The sequence below is a fragment of the Dipteris shenzhenensis genome, chromosome 15 (assembly GCF_047967505.1).
Source record: "Dipteris shenzhenensis isolate YYH24624 ecotype China chromosome 15, Dip_SZ_1.0, whole genome shotgun sequence".
NCBI lineage: Eukaryota > Viridiplantae > Streptophyta > Polypodiopsida > Gleicheniales > Dipteridaceae > Dipteris > Dipteris shenzhenensis.
Genome location: NC_141610.1, coordinates 36,411,149 through 36,430,700, shown reverse-complemented (window position 1 = coordinate 36,430,700; position 19,552 = coordinate 36,411,149). Strand labels below are relative to the sequence as shown.

Sequence of the window (19,552 nt, the reverse complement as noted above, 5' to 3'; positions counted from 1 at the left end):
TATAGGCAGCATTGGGGACTGCAGCAGCAGCCCATGTGCCAGGCACATGGGCCATTATATAGGCCTGGCCCAAGCTGGCCAGATCAGCCAGGAAAAGCCGACCCAGCCTGGTTGGTTGGGGCCTTGCAGGTCGGTGCCTAGATCAGGGAGCCGACTCCATGGTCGGCCACTTTAAGGGGCCCGAGCCCCTCCTATAAAAAGCCACCATTCCCCCCTCATTCCTCATCACCTGCACAGTTTTGCACACAGGCAAGCGCGCAGAGAGAGAGGAAGAGGCTCAGCAATCGACAGCATCACGGAGCTGTTGTACACGCTCATCCTTGAGCTTTTGTTTGCCCACTTTTGTGGAGGAATATATCTGAGTCTCTGTCCTATCTTTCTTTCTGTTTTTTGAGTGTTGTATGAGCTAGATCGGAAGTGAGGTTTGACTGATTCTATCCTCTATTTCCAACATGGTATCAGAGCTAGGTTCACAGCTCTAGATCGGAGTACCTCTGCAAGAAGGCAACTCCAATCAACACTCAGGTTTGCTGCGTGGTCAGGTTCTTAGCTGTAAATTCAGTTTACTGTTCTTTATTACAGCAAGGATGGAGGACAAAGATTCTATTGTTTTCAGCCCCTTCTCTTCCTTCTTCCTCCTCCAGATTCCTCTCATTCACAATCCCGAACTTCGGAGAGTCAGGGAAGCTAGACGGGTCGAGCTACCCGATCTAAAAATTGAAAATCCGGAGCCATCTTGTGGCCCGAAAGTTGTGGAAGCTAACAATGGGGGTGGAGGCAAAACCGGAAGACTTGTTGGACAGCAAGGGGAACATTGTCATTCCAATGGATGGTGAAGAGCTTGAGAATTGGGAAGAGAGAGATGCCCACTGCCTAGCATTAATCATTGGGACACGGCGGACTCTGTTCTTTCGCACATCCAAATAGACGAGACGTCTGTAGAGGCGTGAGCTATCCTGAAGGATTTGTATGAAACTGACAATACATCTTGAATTCTGATGCTCCAACATCAACTGTACAACCTGGACATGACTGAGGCAGACAATGTTCATGACCATCTGACAAAAGTCAAAGTGGTAAGGGACCAACTCGTCGCAGTTGGTCAGAAGGTAGATTCAAGTCAACTGGCACTGTTGATTTTACACAAGCTACCTCGAAGTTTTAAGAGTTTCGTGACTACGGTCACTGCAAGACAGAGGACCAAGCCTCTCACCTTCGAGGAGCTTGGGCCTTTCCTATTGTAGGAAGAGGCTTGGGAAAATTTGTTTACTCAATCGGACGAGGCTCTCGTGGCAAGGGACAAGCCCGGCAAGGGTAAGTTCAAAGACTCCAAGAACAAAAGCAAGACCGAGAATGCAGAGAAAAAGGGGCATATGAAGTGCTTCTACTATGAGAAGCTTGGTCATTCTGCTAAAGAGTAACGCAAGAAGAAGACAGACCTCAAGAAGAAGGAGTCCAAGTCCAAGAAGGAGCCAAAGACCAAATCGGCAAACGTCACGACCGGCGCTCTCTTCATCATCACTGAGTACTGCTCCGCTTATGCATTCAGTGAAGGAGAGGAAGGTTGGTATGTGGACAGTGGAGATTCAAAGCACATGTCCAACAAGAAGGAGTGGTTCAAAACCATGGAAGGTACGCATCCCGATTCCAAGGTCAATGTTGGAGATAACCAGTCATGCCCTATGAAGGGTGTCGGCAGTATTCCGTTCGTCACGACTGCAGGAAACAAGGAGTTGATTTTTGGTGTACTGTATGTACCGAATTTGTGCAAGAACCTATTGTCTATATGTCAGATGGACAAGCACAACATGTCGGTCTTCTTTAACAACGGCAAGGTCACTGTCACATCCAAGGCAAACGGACAAGTGGTGGCTCAAGGTGTCGAGGAGCATGGGCTATATCAGCTCAACGCGTTCTGGTGCAGAGGGACCATGGCAGATCCAGATTGTCGCATGAGCGGTTCGGTCACGTCAACTATAGCACTCTCTCCGAGATGTAGAAGACAAAGATAGTGGATGGACTTCCACCGATTGCAGGCAATGATCGTGTCTGCAGGGCTTGCGTAGAAGGCAAGCAACACAAGGACAAGTTCCCACAAGAGGCCTCATCACGGGCCAAGAAGCCGCTCGAGTTGGTTCACGCTAACATCTACGGACCAATGTTTGATTAGGTGGATGATTTCAGTCGCATGACACGGGTATTTTGCCTGGCCAAGAATTCTCAGGCTTCTGCAACCAAATAGCATTACAATCACCTTCACACCAAAACATAAAGTAGATGTTAAAAATTCTAATGGGAGAATTTGACAACATCCATCATGTATTCTACTTAAGACTTTGTAGCTCATGTTCTATATTCAATACTCTACACTTTTATAGAATCCTCTGTGTTGTGGAATCAATAAACTTTCATCAAAACCATCCCTCGACTCAAAAACCTTTATTCAATATATCCCGACCAAGTGGCAAGGAGGATCTGAGTTTGTTGGGGCACATGAGGCCAATTCCAACTGAGTGACAAGGAGCGAGAAATTCAAAGACTGGAAGGCCCAGGTAGAGAAGGAGAGCGGGGAGGTAATCAAAGCCTTCCGTATGGACTGAGGGGGAGAGTTCACTTCTACCGAGTTCAATGGATTCTGCAAGAAGCACGGGATTAAGATACAGCTCGCACATCTTAGCAGAATGGAGTTGATGAGAGGAAGCACAGGACCGTCATAGAGACAGGTTTGACCATGTTGCGAGGGAGGAATCTCCCGAAAGCCTACAGGGTGAAGCCATGAACATTGTCGTTCACATCCTCAACAGAACCAAGACCAAGGCTGTTGATGACAAGACTCCATACGAAGCTTATTATGGTAAGAAGCCCATCATATCTCATCTAAGGGTTTTCGGTTCTAAAGCATTTGTGCATGTACATAGAGATGAGCAGACAAAGCTGGATCCCCATAGCCGGAGTGGTATCTTTGGGATACAGCGAAGAGTCCAACGCCTATCACCTATTCGACCCGGACTAAAAGAAGATCCTTATCGGCAAGGATGTGATCTTTGAAGAGACCGAGCCACAGCCTGCAGAAGAGGTTCGAGAACTTCCAGCGTTACCCCCACCCAAAGTCACCATCCGAGAGGTGGAGCCGACTGAAGACCCCGAGGAGGAGGAGGAGCAGCATGCCATTCTAGAGCCAGCTCCCAAGTCAACTCCATCAAAAGCATCTCCATCTAAGAAGAAGCTACCTAAATGGTATTTGAAGACATTAGCAGACTCACGGGTCATGGGCATTCCCGAGAGCAGTTCCGAAGCGCGGCAGTCTCAAAGAAACATGAAGACTCCCTCCGTGAACTATGCTTTGGTGGCTCAACTTGTGGAGCCCTGTTCCCTCCAGGAAGCGAAGGATATACCAGAATGGCAGGAAGCCATGCAAGCAGAGATGGATGCACCCTGTACTGCTTTGCAACCTGCTCCTGCGAGCTTCCCCTCCCCTGCCGTACCTCTACCTCCCCCTCCTTGCCTCGCCCTCTCCCGCCCCTACCCCTCCGCCCTCACCTCCCCCCTCACCCCCGCCTCGCTCCGTCCCCCTCGCCACGCTCCACCCCCGCCCGTTCCCCCCCTCCGCTCACCCCCGCCCCGCTACCCCCTCCGCTCCACTCCGCTACCCCCTCGCTCCACACCTCCCGCCCGCTACCCCCTCCGCTCACCCCCTCCGCTCACCCCCGCCCCGCTACCCCCGCCCGCTACCCCCCCCCTCCGCTCACCCCCGCCCCGCTACCCCCTCCGCTCACCCCCGCCCGCTACCCCCTCCGCTCACCCCCGCCCCGCTACCCCCTCCGCTCACCCCCGCCCCGCTACCCCTGCCCGCTCCCCCCTCCACTCACCCCCGCCCCGCAACCCCCCTCCGCCCCAACCCGCTACCCCCTCGCTCCGCTCCGCTCACCCCTGCCGCCCATTCCGCCCCCTCGCCTCCCGCCCCGCCCCCTCCCGCCTCTCCGCCCTCCCGTTCCACCCCCGCCTTCCCCTCCCGCCTTTACCCCCGCCCCCCCCCTCGTCCATTCGCCCCACCCCGCCCCCTCCGCCCCTCCATTACCCCCGCCCCCCGTCCGCCCCCTCGTCCCCGCTCCGCCTCTCCTCCGCCCCCGCTTCCGCTCCCGCCGCCCCACCTCACCCGTCCCCCGCCTCCACGCCTCCACCTCGCGCCACCTCCGTTCCCGCCACACCCAGGCTCCACCCTCCCGCTTCTACCCCCCCCTTTTTTTGGGTGACAGCCTCTTCCTCATCGGAAGCCTCGCAGTTTGTCTTGGCGGTATGGCGGCTCCCTGCCTGGAACCAGAGGCCCAGACGGTCCCTCCCTCTCCAGATGCCTACCGCGTCATCCTGACAGAGCAGCAATCATCTCGGGTTCAGGAGGTTGCCAATGACTTTGCTCTTACCTCGGTCTATGGCAGAGTCATTGGACATTCCCCATCCAGATCAGCCATCAGGGACTGGCTCCAGTCCACTCTCATGCTAGAGGACGGCCATATTGAGGAGGTGGCCCTTATGGGAAGGGGCATCTTCTGGCTTAAACTCTCCAATGCGAAAGCTGCGAGCAACCTGATTGCTGGCTCCCCCACGTCAGTGGATGGAAAGATTATCATGATAGTCCCGTGGTACCGTGGATTCAGCGCAGTAGATTTTGATGCCCGGTTCCGTATACCTCGCCATCCAGTGACGCTAGTTTTTCCTGGTCTTGCTGCTGAGCTGCGGCCGATTGTTAGGGACCTGGGTGCCCACTTCGGCTGGGTTATGCACATTACTTTCGCCGATGCGGTGACTACGGCAGGAGCCCCCCGAGTCCGTGTGGCTCTGGCGGATCCTGCGACTCCCGGCAGTGATCGAGATCGTGACAGGTGCCGGCAGCATCACCCAAAGCATGGTAGTCACCGGACAGCCAGGACAGTGTCTGAGGTGTCACGGCTTTGGACACCTGGCGGCTGCTTGCCCACGTTTCGCCAACTCTTCTCGGCCTCCCCCGCCTCCCCCCTCTCCGCCCCCTCCTCCCCCCTCCAGGCAGCCACACCAGGAGGAGCAGAGGCAGCCGGAGCCCGGACCAGAGATAGCTGGCAGCTGGACTGAGGTTAGAAGGAAAAGAGGAAAGAACAAGAAGATTTATGATAAAGGCAAGGAGGCAGAGGTTACCCCGCCTCTGTAGCTGCACCTCAGAGACCCGACAGGCAGCTGCCCCAGGGACATGGGAGAGCATCTTCTTCGACGGTAGCCCGCCCTCCACAGCCTCAAGTCCCCCTCTTTTCCTCTCCCCAGCCTCTTCCCATCCAGCCCCAGCCCATCCCCCAACTGCACCCCTTGTCTCCCGACCCGCAGTTTCAGCCCCCTCGTCCTCCTCAGTCTTCTCCCCCTCCTTCTCAGCGCCAGTTCCAGTTGCAGCCCCATCCCTCCCCCCCCCCCCGCCTCTTTCAGTTCTCCCGCAGAGCTAGCTGCTCTGACGGTTCCTCAGCCGAGGGCAGTTCCCGCTCCCCCTCCTTCTCCTCCGCTAGCCGCCCCTGAGGAGTCTGAGTTGCCTATTCCCCAGCCTCCTCCCCCTCCCCCTCCCCCTCCGCTGGCAGGACACCCGGAGTCTACACCACCACCGGAGCAGGCTTCTCCGTCCGCTAGCCCCTCAGTGGCAGACTCTGACGAGCCTCAGCTTCAGGAGAGAGAGCTCCCCCGCGACTTTTACAGATCTGGCCCATGGGACTACTTGGATGTGGCCGACCTCGGGACCTTCCCTGCTTGCCTCGACATCAGTATCTTCCTGCTCCGCAAAGGGGCGGATGGGAAGATAGCCGCCTTGGCCCCTAGGGATGGCCCTAGCTTTGCTTTCACATTCCTCAGCGACAGCACCGAGACCTGGACAGACGACTCGGTCTGGGAGGCTCTCAGGGAGCAGACGCATGCTCAGATTTGCTCCTGGATAGGCCCGTCCGGTGGGCAACTTCTCGAGACTCAGTGGTCCGAGGGTGACGTGCGCCTGCGGTGGCGCTGCGCCGCCAAACGATTCAGACTGATTGTGATCCTCAGGCCCCCCTGTCTTGGCCCCTCCCCCAAGATGTCAGAGCCTAAACGCCTCAGAAACTCCGTGCCTTCTACGGGATGTCCACCTCAGAGATCTCGAGCTGGCTCGAGAAAGCCTTCGTTCATGGTACCAAAGGCCTCTCGCCTTTGCTGAAGGTGTTGAAGGACGGGCAGGACGACCCCGCCTCCCCCTCCAAACCTTCCCATAAGCGCCAGCGCCTCTCCTCCGAAATGTCAGCTTCTTCTTCGACCTCGACCGCGAGCAGACAGTTGTTCGCTGCCTCCCAGCCCTCACCATGAGCCTACACCTCGTATCCTGGAATGTGAACGGGTTTCACTCTTCTGGCACCCGTGGTCCCAGGAAGCTCATTTTGAGACAGGAACTTCAGCCAGCAGTGATAGGACGTTTGGATGTACTTCTGCTCCAGGAACACAAGCTTTCGGCGGCTCACTCCCGTAGATGCGGGAAGATCCTCCCTGGTCGCTCTCACACTTATTGGGAGCCCTTGATCGGCGCACTGGGGAGGAGTGGTGGTGTCTGTACTTCCGTGGGAGAGCAGCTAGCCCAGGGATTTTTCGGTCATGGCACGTTGATTCCAGGTCGTGCCCTGTGGGTAGGCCTGGAATTGGAGGGCTCCAAAGTTGGAATTCTCAACCTTTATGCTCCCACAGATCTCCGTTGTAGAGCCACCTTTTGGAGGACACTTACAGGGATTCTCCCAGACATGGATTCCTGGACTGTTGGAGGTGACTTCAACAATTTGGAGACCTTGGAGGACCAGCAGGGCAGAGGACCGGAGTTTACAGGTATGTCTCAGGCAGAGCAGTCCGCTTGGGACTCTTTTATCTTTGCGACAGGAGGAAGGGACTGTTGGCGAGACCCGTCCTTCCGGCGTTGGCACGGGAGCTTGGACTTCTCGTGGGGTTTCCGCAGGGAAGGAGGCAGACTCCTGGAGAGGCTGGATAGATTTTATGTTAGTGATTGGGCCATCAGCAGAGGTGGTCAGGCCGGTATAGTTCCAGGGACGACACTCTCCGACCATGCGCCGGTGCTCTTATCATTAGATTCGGCAGCTCAGGCCCTTCCCCCCCGCTCATGCCGGATTCCCGACTCCATTTTCTCGAGGGAGGACGTGCGCAGCAGTATTTGCAGTCTTTGGGATAGAGACTGGGGCGAGTGCGAGGATTTGGTTGATTCGGTGGCGCAGGCTTTGCAGGAGTCCAGCCAGATCTGCCAGCTCGCAGCCCTACAGGTTCGACAGGAGTGGTGGGGTAGAGAGAGAGCCCTTCGGAGGGACCTCGCCTCCATTCAGCGGCTCCAGCAGGCATCCCCGGGCTCGGAGGAGCTTCGGATCCAGGCCCTTCGAGCCAGAGCCCTTCTTAAGGAGACACTCCAGCGCCGCTCAGAGTTTTCCTATCACGCCTCTCTCTCCTTCTGGGCTCGGAAGGGTGACCGGATGTGCAGGGAGTTCTTCAGGACACATGGCCAGAGAGCTGCAGGTGATCAGCTTCGGAGTCTCAGGACCGCGGAGGGACACATCGTCACGGATCCGGGAGAGGTCTTGGGATTGGCCACCGACTTCTACAGGACCCTTTTCTAGCAGGAGCTGCTTGCTCCTCGCACTCGCCGTGCCCGTGAGGAGGTGTGGAGACACACTCCTTCCTTGGTCCAGCCTAGCATGCAGGCGACGATGTTGGCACCGTTTACCACGGATGAGATGTTGGAGGCCTTGATGGCCATCGATGGACAGAAGTGCCCAGGTGAGGATGGGCTATCCCGGGCATTCTTCACCTCCTTCTGGGACCAGATCCATCAGCCCCTCTTAGCAGCTCTTCAGAGGATTTTCAGCAGCGGTTATTTGCCAGAGAGCCTCTCCTCGGGACTGATTTGCCTCATCCCGAAGGGAGGAGATAGACAGGAGATCCGTCAGTGGCGCCCGATCACTCTCCTTACCACTGCCTACAAAATCCTAGCCAAGATGATCAGCGCTAGAGTTCGGCCTCTACTTCCAGACCTCATTCATGACACTCAGACAGGCTTTGTCCAGGATCGCAGTATCTTGGATAATGTCTTCACCTTTTCAGAGGCGGCGGAGTGGGCTCAGCACAGCGGATCACACCTTGCCATCCTACTTCTCGACTTTGAGAAGGCCTACGATCGGGTGGACTAGTCCTTTCTGGAGGGGACTCTGGAGCGGCTAGGTTTCCCAGCAGGTTGGATTCAGGATATTTCAGCTTTGTACAGGACAGCCTCTAGCAGAGTCATCATTGGAGGCAGGATGGGTGAGCATTTTAGCTTGGAGAGATCAGTGCGTCAGGGCTGCCCCCTTGCCCCTTACCTGTTTCTCTTCTTCGCCGAGGCTATGACTTACTACCTCCGGGCGAGGTCTACAGGGATCAGGGGTGTTCGCCTTCCCCTCCGAGAGGACACGGAGCTCTTGGACTCGGAGTACGCGGATGACACAGCCCTGTATGTCCAGGACGATGAGTTGATGCTGGAGAGGGTGAGGATGGCCCTGGAGGTCTTCTGTTCGGCTGCTAGTGCGAAAATCAACTGGAACAAATCAGTTGGTTTCCTCACAGACCCCGGGGCGCGTTCTCAGTGGGGGAGGTTTTTGGGTTTCAGGTGGATCCCGCGGGGACAGACAGCTAGATACCTGGGTTTTCAGGTCGGCCTGGACATCACGCCAGCTCAGCAGTTTCTCCCGGTGCTAGATTCCATCCGACGGAAGCTGGCTTTCTGGAGCACTGCTAAGCTTTCCCTTGCAGGTTGTGCCTTGGTAGTCAACCAAGTCCTCCTTGCCACGGCTTGGTATGTGGCTTCCTGTTGGTGTTTCTCGAGATCCAGTGTGGCACAGCTTAGGAGGCTGGTTCGGAACTTCCTTTGGTCCGGGGAGGATGGCCTCAGAGATACCAGAGCCAGGGTTGCTTGGCAGACAGTTATTCTTCCGCAGGCTGAGGGAGGCCTGAGAGTCATCGATCCAGAGCTGCAGAGTCAGGCCTTGTTAGGCAAGTTAGTCATCCGCGGTTTGACCCCGGGGGGGCAGACGTGGAAGATGCTACTTCAGCAGGGGGTCGGTTCTTGGTCCCGCGCCGAAGTGGAGAGTGGCTCCCGTCCCTCAGGTGGATCTTCACTTCCGCCCCGCTTACTCAGCCCCGTTCCCCACTCGTTCGTAGCCTCCTCATGGTTTGGAAGCGGCTCCGCCTCAGTCTCATTCAGTCCCCTCCCCGCTGTCAGGAGGAGATCGATCGACAGCCGCTTATCTGGAATGATCAGGTCAGAGATGCCGAGGGCCTTCAGCTGGGGGAGAGATCACATATCAAGTGGGATGGTTGGATGACGGGGCCAGCTCGGTCCCTTCGAGTTTGGAGGGACACGTACGGACATTTGGAGACGGCTGATCTCGCAGACGCAGTTGGAGGTGCACGTGGAGCCCAGGCGAGACGCACGGAGATCGACGGCGCGATCCCAGCTGATTGGTTGGTTCCACCTGAGCCTCAGATCCTCATGCCTGGTGACGACCGTTGGCTGGGACAGTTCACCCCCCGTGGCATTCCACTGGTGGTCGCAGGACGTACGGACGACTCCTCTATTTCTTTCTTCGCGGTTCTAGGGGATGGACGACTCAGGAGAGAGGATGCACTCATCGACCCCCTACTCCCTTGGCAGAGGGTTCGGATCGTAGGCCTTTTGGGGAAGGTTTGGCGTACCGATCCTAGCATTGAGCAGGATCAGCTGCAGCTTTGGCGACTCTGGCTCTGGGAGGGGCGGGCCTTGTCAGAGCTTGATTGGGACCCAGGAGAGTGGAGCTGAGGTTGTGACAGGACAAGGGCCGACCTCCTTCTTTGCCTACAGCACGACTTTGGGCAGGCGAGTTCTTGGGAGGATGCAGAGCCGCCCCCCCACCCAGCGGCCCAGTTGGTATGCACAGGGTATTTCCAGATTCTTTTTGCAGGCCTTCTGGAAGGCCTTGTGGGAGAGCTGGCGGCCGCGGAAGATCTCCTACTTCCTGTGGCTTCTCGCCCACAAAGGTCTTCCAGTGGGGAGCTGGTTGAGACAGATAGGCCAGGACGGACGCTGTCAGATCTGCCATGAGGTTGAGGAGTCACCAAAACACTGCTTGTGGAGCTGCACTCGCGCCCAGGAAGTGTGGAGGTGGACTTTCGGGATTCTCACTCGCGTAGCACCAGAGCTAGGGTTGATCACGTGGGGTGCGTTCTGTTGGTGCAGTACCGCACCTGGTCTACATCACTTATTCGAGGCATGCCAGCAGGACCCCACTTTCCTTATCACGCAGGGTACATGGGGGCTGCTCGAGGGTATCCCGCAGCACCTAGCAGAGGCGGATACAGGAGTTCAAGAGAGGCAGCCAGTCTGGGAGATTATTAGTAGCATAGCAGGGTGGCACATTTGGACCTCGCGTTGCGCGCAGATCCTCGGTGGCACCTCCTTATCGACTGCCCAGATCATGACTGATATTTGGAGCGAGGTTATTCATACCCTCAGAGGCCAGTGGGACCAGATTCAGGGAGATTCCCGGTCCGGTCAAGAGAAGCGGAGACGCTTACTCCGGACTTGGAACACTCAGGGCCTCTTCTTCAAGCAGACTTCGCAGGGCCTTCGGTGGCGCTACTCACCACCCCGATGGCTGTTCATTCACACTCGCCTTATCCCGACGTGAGAGTGTGATTTATTGTGTTACCTTTTAGGGCTGTGTCCGATTTGTGAACACAGCCCGTCAGCTACAAGCTGACCTTTTGTATCTTGTTCTCGAAGTAATATAATTAGCACTGTTTTTTCGGCAAAAAAAAAGCAGAGATGGATGCCATTTTGAAAAATGACACCTGGCATTTAGTGCCCAAACCAACCAAACGGAAGGTCATCGGGACTAAATGGGTGTACAAGCTTAAGTTCAAGTCAGATGGGAGCTTGGACAAGTACAAAGCAAGATTGGTGGTGAAAGGCTATGCACAGTTAGAAGGACTTGACTTCGACGAGACCTTTGCCCCCACAGCTAGGATGGTGACTATTCGAACAGTCATTGCCTTGGCTGCTCATCACAGTTGGCTTATTTTTCAGATGGACGTCAAGTATGCATTTTTGAATGGTAACCTAGAAGAGGAGGAATATGTGGCACAACCACCAGGATTTCAGATTCCAGGATCCCCATCAAAAGTCTACAAATTGAAGAAGGAAACATGCCCCCAAAGTTTGGTACCAGTGGATAGATGTTTTCTTTCAGAAGATCGGGCTTCAGCGGAGTCCATCATAGGCAAATCTCTATCTCGACAGAGAGGGGGATTTGCGGCTGGTATTGATTCTATATGTGGATGAACTCATCATTACTGGGGATCATACGAAGAAGATTGCTCAGGTCAAGAGACTTCTTATGGAGGATTTCGAGATGACCGACTTAGGCATACTTCACTACTTTCTTGGGATTGAGGAGAAGCAGGGAAAGAGCAGTATCTTTATTTCACAAGAGAAGTATTGCAAGGAACTGCTCAAATGCTTTGAGATGGAAAATTGCAAAGCAGCAGTGACTCCCATGGAAATTGATCTGAAGCTGTGTGCGCGTGATCCATCTCAGCCGGTTGCTTCATCACTATATCGACGCTTGGTGGGAAGTTTGCTTTACCTCACCAATACCCGACCAAATATTTCCTTCGCACTTGGATTGCTCTGTCAGTTCTCCGCCACACCCAAGAAGGCTCATTGGGACGCAGGTATGAGGATGCTAAGGTACTTGAAGGGTACCTGCACCTACGGCATCACTTATACCAGAGGCATTGAGTTGGGAGGTTTTTGTGATAGTGATTGGGCAAGTGACATTGATACTCGGAGATCGACCTCTGGATATTGTTTCTTACTCTCATCAGGAGTTGTGTCATGGCTGAGTAAGAAACAACCTACTGTCGCCCTTTCATCTGCAGAGACGGAGTACAAGGCTGCCTGTACAGCGGCATGTAAAGCATTGTGGCTCAGGTGGATCTTGGAGGACATGAATGTGGCCCAAGAAGATGTGACTGCGGTTATGTGCGACAACCAGAGTTGCATAGCGATCGCCAACAAACCCGTGTTTCACGCACGGACGAAGCACATCGAGGTTCACTACCACTTTGTTCAAGAACTCATTGACGAAGAAGTCATAGAGTTGATATACTGCCCCACCAATGACAATATTTCAGATGTCTTCACGAAGGCACTTCCCAAGGAGCAGATGGAACACCTCATTCGACGCATGGGGATCGGCCCACAGTTGTGTCATTGAGAGGGGGTGTTAGAAGGTCACTGCTCCACCTGTGAGCCCCCGATTAGAGGGGACAAGGGGGCATAAGACCATAGGGGGTAGGGGAAGAAGAGAAGGCAGAACACCTACCTGTCCTGGAGCCCGCGCAGCAAGAAGTTGAAGGCGCGGCATCCTAGGCACCTCCTAGATCAGCGTACGGGGGGCATTGGGGACTGCAGCAGCAGCCCATGTGCTGGGCACATGGGCCCTTATATGAGCCGACCCCCTGGTCAGCCACTTTAAGGGGGTGTAGCCCCTCCTATAAAAAGCCACCATTCCCCCCTCACTCCTCATCACTTGCACAGACAGCCTTGCACACAGGCAAGCGCACAGAGAGAGAGGAAGAGGCTCAGCAATTGACAGCATCTCGGAGCTGTTTGTACACGCTCATCCTTGAACTTTTGTTTGCCCACTTTTGTGGAGGAATATATCTGAGTTTCTGTCCTATCTTTCTTTCCGTTTTTTGAGTGTTGTATGAGCTAGATCGGAAGTGACGTGTGAGTGATTCTATCCTCTATTTCCAACACTCTCTCCCTCTCCCTTTCCCTCTCCCTCTCCACAATGTTCCTTTAGTACTTAATTCTTTCAGTTGTATTCAGCCTTATTGGGCAGACAGTTATTCAGTTATTATTTCCTCTTCGGAGGCCCCTTATGTTTCTCTCTCAGATTCTCACACTCACCCACCATTCCACTTGTGTTTGAGTCTCAGTTCAATCAGTAGTGAGTAGGAGAGAGAGTGAGTTAGGCTTTCACCTTACTATCAACACCTATAGTTCTTCAAAGCCTTCCTACTTGGCTTCTTGCACTCCACCTTGGTCTGAGTCCCCTCAGAAGGCTCCACCTAGTGTGTAAGGGACTCCATCCGCTGTCCAGTTGCACGTTGTCCTCTCTCCGGACGCACTGCTCTCTGCTTCTGGCGAGGCTAGGAAGGAGCCCTGCCCAAAACCCTCCAATAATAACATACCAAGTGACCCATCTGTCCGCACCATAGACACTGACCCAGCAGACCTTAGATCTCAATGCACTGATTGAATTCTCGCAATCGAGAGTCTCAAGAAGGATCTTTTTGGGGAGAGTCTCTGGGCTGTCTGAGGTGGAGACTCAATCACCATGCCAAAAGCTCTCCCGATGGAATGTAGGGTAGTCTGATACTCCCTTGGGAGCCCCGAGAAGCGGAGAATTGGGGCGCATGATGAGTCAAATCCATATCAACAATTGTAAACCCGTGGTACCATGGCATAAAGTACACCAAATAAGAGCCAAGGAAAAGCAGGCTCTGCTCCATAAGGGCCAAGGTGGTGTTGGGGGAAATCAACCGGAGGAAGAAGACACCTCTCAGATAGATGGTAACCTCCTAGATGTGGTCACCCTTTAGTGAGAGGCTCGCCTAAATCCGATCACACGCCTGACTCCTCGTGGGCGTGAGTCCAACTATCCTGCCCCACTGCACTATCATGATGACTTGACTGCTTGCTTCACGTGTTGTTTGTCTTCTAGAGAGAGAAGAACCTTAATGGATTGGGGAGTCGAGGGTGCTGCCATGTGATCCCCTTTAGCCAGACCAAGGTCACCCCCAAGATTCATTCTTCAGAAGGGACAAAACATGAATGCTGCATTGCCAACAAGATGGGCGGAAAAGGGAAAAGGAAGAGGCTAAAGAGGACTGAGACCTCAAAAGCCCCTTAAAGGCTGGCTGTAAACAACCAGTAAAACACATAGGCTCTCAGCAAAGGTAGGAAGGCTCAGGGCTTCGGAAACCTCTGCCAAAAGCACAGAAAAGAGAGCCCAAGGCTGTGGGGCTGTTCCCAGCTGCAAGGACAGCTCAAGAAACAGCTCCAAAAAGTCGCCAAGGAGAACCTTGAAGCTCCTAGAATACCTCCGGACTGTATCACACAGCAAGGGATTGGAAAGAGCCTCTGCAACAAGCCGCCCAGAAATGGCAACCTATGGCAAGAGCACCAACCTTCAACTGCCAGCAAAACAGCCAGCTGCACAAGGTAACCAGCCGAGCAGAGACACACTCGGCTAAGGGGGCTACTTGTTGAAATGCAGGCACAAGACACGTTCTGCTGAGCCATGCTCCCACCAAAGGGGTGCCCTGGGCTGCACCCATTTGCTTACGGGCTGAGAAGCGGCTACAATGGCCACTCCAAAGACCAGAGCGGCAACTGCAACCGGTCGACCACCGAGCTGAGGGTGGGTTACCAGCGAGCAATGGTGAGGTGCACCCGTAGTTGAGAGGGAACTCCAGGGACAGCTCCAAAGCTCCCACCACCAGCAGCAACTTGCACGAACTGAGGGCGGACCTTGACAGCTTGATGATCAGAGGAGGCGACACCATGGCCAAGAAAGATGCCAACAACATACATTTAGTTCCGTCCATGGAGCTGAGCTAGTTCTGTCCAACATTTCAAACTTCATTAGACAGGTGAACAAAAAATCCGACATCATCTACATCGACCCTTCCCTGTTTAGTTTTCTTTGTTAGGTTTTGATTGTGTGGCGCAAAGCTGCCTGATGTATGTGCCAGCAGTAGCTGCTTCTTTTGATTCACATAATGGACGAATCTTTCTTGATTGGGGAGTGGGCAGGGTAAAGGCGGTGTAATGACAAGCCTTCACAATTCCCATCCTGTGAAAAGTATTATGGTTTAAAGAACTTAAAATCGCTTCCCCTCTTCCACTCGCACAGATTAAAAACTCCAAACGATGGCTTACTATGGCCTCCAAAGTGGTGACATCTCCTGAAATACATCGCAAGGAAGTTGCGAGAATAAGGAAGCACAAACACTGACAAATTTGGGATGTCAAAGCTGAACTACGATAGAAGTAGCAAAAAAAATATCTCCACTAAATCAGCATAAATCAACCTGTCTTGGTCCTTCGGAACCTTGAGAAACATCATTGCACAAAACTTCCCAACCACTCAGAATCTGTCCATTGTTAGCCTTATAGATTTGGAATGTTCGTCATGAGATTGAGATGAGAATAACAAATGGATTGGCAGAATTGTTATTACAAGAGGCGGAGTTCAGACATTCATACAGTAGAAGCATTCCCCTTTCTGCAAAACTCGAAGAATCTCTTTGAACACACAAACTCCACAGAATACACCAACCTGACACAAGTTGTCTTCTGCTGCCCAGGACACATTCTTTGCTCTGGGGCGCTTTGGCCTGTTTTCTAATCTTTGAGGGGTGACCTGGACAAGTGGAGAGCTGGGCGTCACAGCTGTCGTCATTTGGCCAGCTGCCTGTATCTTCTCCCCCCTTAGTGTAAAAATTATGCTGATGTGACGTTTGTACACCCGATTTTCTCAACCAATCTGCTTACGTTATACACGATGAACTTCCACTTCTCATGAGCAAATGCATATATTTCGTGATAAGTGTAGATGTTTGGATGAGTAGGCGAGTCGCAAGTTTGCATTTACCGACTTTAGGAATTCAAAGCAGGTTACTCTTTAGAGTTTTGTGCTTGTGAATGTTGTTTAGGCCCATGTTGTTTTCTGCAAAGGTTACAGCTATTGTAATTGCAGGTGCGGATTGTTTAGGATAGTTCATAAAAATTTCGAGAGCAAGCCCAGCTTTTGCAAAGGAAATTGTCCCGATCTAGAGGCTTGTTCTGTGATTATAACTTATGACAAAGCTCAACTGGATGCCAGATTCCTGTGAAAAGCCTTCCCAGAAGGCTGTTTGAGGGATGAAATGCATCGAACTGGAGTGGTCATCCACGCAGCATTATAAGGCAAGAGACCGGTTATTACACTGGTAGAAATTTGAGGCTACAAAAGGTGGCGATGCGTTCCTAAAGGACGAAGCAAAGGCAGGACGAATCTGAATATGAAAGCTCGTAGGAATGAGCGAGAAGGCTATTGTGAAATTGTGAAAGCGATGAAAGGGACAAAAGTCCATACGAGACTGAAGACGAAAGCAATCATGTTTGGGAAAGTCTTTGAGGATGACGAAGACATGAAGAAAACGAGGCTTGAGATATCCTGAGGTGGCAGAAACCCAAGGGCCTCTCCACACCCAGCCCTTCTTGCACACTCACCCCCTTCGTGCACGCCGCTGGCGGCGATCTACTCTCGGCCACGCAGCGGCCCTCGAGTGCCCATAATCATGCCCACAATCGTGCCCTCAGCAAGTTTTAGACATATTGCCACATTACAACAACATCATGAGTTTCTACAGAGGAGGCCCACGTACCTAGCCAGGTGCGGCTAGGGGTAGGGGATCCCTGCCCCTAGCGATACTCTGCCCCTAGCCGCACCTGGCTAGGTATGTGGTGCCTTATTCAAGAACATGCAAGTCAATTTGACATTGGCTAAGTTAATGTAGATAGCTCCATATTATTGGGATTTCTTTTCCCAACAGATTAAAGAGTCTTCCAAGCAACCAAAAAGAGGTAGATTCTTTAGCCACTATACCTGTTATTAACACCCCAGTAGTTCATGAGGAAATGCCAATGACCACCATCAAGGTTAAGAAACAAACTATACCAAGAGTGAGAATAGATGGTGGTTTTGGAGTGAACATCATTTCTAAAGAAATTTCTAAGAGGCTGAAATTTAAGACCTACAAACTATCACCTTCTGAGTAAGTATGGCAGATCAACAACTAGTTGGCCCAAAAGGCATTGTACATGATGTTGTCATCTCTATACGTGGAATCTATTATACAGTTAGCTTTATTGTGATTGCTATGGAGTAGCATGCCTATCCAATACTACTGGGACGACCTTGGCTTAAAAGTGCAAAATCACTCCATGATTGGGGTTCAAAAGAGATGATCATTAAAACATATTGTCAAGATGTGTGCATTCCAACAAATCCTTGGAAGGTTCCAAATAGTTGTCAACCGAAGAATTTGCAGGTCACATGTCCATTTCCTCAAGATGTTGAATCATGACTGTTGGAATTACAAATCTTGGCTACAGATATCAAACAAAAGTTGAAAACCAAGCAGGTTGCCGAGCAAAAAGATCTCTTTTTGAGTAACTTCACTAAAGACATGGAAGGGGAATGAGAGCTAGCTGAAGTGTCGATGACTATTACAAGGCTCGATACCGAGCAATTAGTACCAAAGCCAACACAAGAACTAAATCTCAAAACAACAAATAACCCTACAATGGTATTGGTAAGTGACTCATGATTTTGAATGCTACATGGAAAAGGGCCTCTTTACCACATGGCAAAACTTCCAAAATGTCTTGTGGTGCCCTCAGATGCCCATAATTGTGCCCCCCATTACCAGAGTGTTCTTCTTGTGGTGAGTTTTACTTGCAATTCTCCCATTCAAACAACTTTTGGCTCGTCATCGTCATATTGCTCCTGCCACTCGTCGTTGACGATGTAAGTCTTCGCGGGAATCTGTGCCACAAGTCTTTTGGCATTGCCCTGAATCTTATGATTTCTTGTTGTTGATAAGGCAAAGGTTTTAGGCTCACTTTCCCCGTGCTTGTTTTGAAAAGCATTTCTGGCTATTTGGTTTCATCTAGTAAGGCAGGGTTATGATCTTCTCTTTTACTAGACTCGTTATTGGGCACTATGGACTCTATGGAAAGATGGTAACCATCGAGCCTTTGCTGATACATGCGCAAGGTTCAAATTATCCTATCTTCTTATCATATAATGATATCTTTTGATGATTTGTAAGTGGTTGTTCCTTTTCATGGGATTGTTCTCCATAATATAATGAAAATGAATTTCACCCCCCCCCCAAAAAAAAAGAGTGTGTATGCGTGTGGGTGGAGTGGGGAGGTGGGGGGGAGTGTGCTCGTTTGCCTTTTTTGAGTATGTTGTTTGCAAAGGGGCATATTTACTAGTATATATGTAACTTGGCAATCTAGTGTACTTGCTTTATAAGTGGCCACCCCCTATCACCAGATCACCAGTTCTTCATGCTCATAGTCCTCCGTCCTGTCTAGATCACCATCGAAGCTCTGTCTGTAGAGCGCACGGGTGGACAGCCAACCATCAGTTGTATCAGCAGTTTGGTATATCAGAATTTTTGTATTCTCTCCAGCTTTCCAATTTTGAAGTGCACGCATCACAGATTTAGTTTCCATATGAATTTGACAATATTTTGGAGGTCTTATATGTGCCTGGTCTACTCTCTTGCTACATTTAGTACACTCACCAATAGATGAGCAATGTGTCAACACAAATTTTTGCAATTCATACCAAGATTTTCCCATACACCTATTCCCTCTTGCAAGCTCAAATCTACTCTATTCTACGGTATGGACCAAGCAACGTCTTGCTCCTCTCTTTCTCAAAACAATTGTAGTCTCAATATCATCCTGCTAGGATGGTGAATCTACTACTACCTTCTCAAAACGGCCTTTTGTCCTTGCAAATTTCCAAATCATAGCACATGAACGTTTTTTCGCCTTCTAGTTCTCTTTCTTAGATGTCTTTTTTGGCTTCCCATTTTCATTTTAGATGCTCTACCTGATCTCCAATATCAAATCTAGCAAGCTAGGGTCTTTGCTTTTAGATATCATAGCCAATATGTTTTTGGTTTCAGAAGCTTCCACTCTCTATTTTGCTCCATTCTAAAATTGTTCGTGCATGCACTCCGCATACCTTCTACGCAGTTCCTACATTCGTCATTCATAAAGCTTCAATCTCTAGCAAGTTTGATGCTACTACTTCAAATCCATGTTGATTTCTCTATCTTCTTCAATGGGCTACAAATGTCCCTTGTGCTCGACTCCAAATTGGTTACTAAGCCTCATCGATACTTGATGCTGCTGTGACCTCAACTACAAGCTTTGTTAAATATTCAATCCCAGTATTTAGCAAAGTTCTTAGTGCTCAACCTCTTCTCAATATCGAATTCATTAGTTTAGATTTGTCTTCTGTAAATTCAAACTTATTACTAGGTTTTTCCAACCCCAAATCTAGTGCCCTCTATTCATACTATTGTACACTTCATTATGTATTCAATACATTTTCCAGCAGTCTTTAGTGCTATGTAGAACTCATCCTAATAGCATAACACAACAACAGTAAGGGAAGAGATTATTTAAAGCCATATTATTTTTGTTCTTTATTCTATATTATTACAGATATAGAGGGGGTCCATGTCCTTCTTTGTCATTAGCTTATGACAACCACATTGCTAAGGTCAAGTTCATCTTCTTCAAATTTGCTCGCAAAAAGGACAACAATCCATTTGACATAATGTCAAGGTGTGATGAGATCATTTTCTTGCA

The 19,552-nt window shown here is 51.4% G+C and overlaps 1 protein-coding gene across 2 annotated transcripts in view; it reads right to left on the bottom strand.

Annotated features, from left to right (window-relative positions):
• The window catches only part of LOC147893747 (zinc finger CCCH domain-containing protein 6-like), a 39,686-nt gene extending 23,483 nt beyond the window's left edge, over nucleotides 1-16,203 (bottom strand). For both annotated transcript variants that reach the window (XM_087386199.1, XM_087386201.1), the window contains exon 1: nucleotides 15,450-16,203. In XM_087386199.1, coding sequence (XP_087242325.1) covers nucleotides 15,450-15,572 — 123 coding nt within the window. In that variant the 5' untranslated portion in view covers nucleotides 15,573-16,203. The remainder of the gene's footprint in view (nucleotides 1-15,449) is intronic.
• Between the last annotated feature and the right edge of the window lie 3,349 nt (nucleotides 16,204-19,552).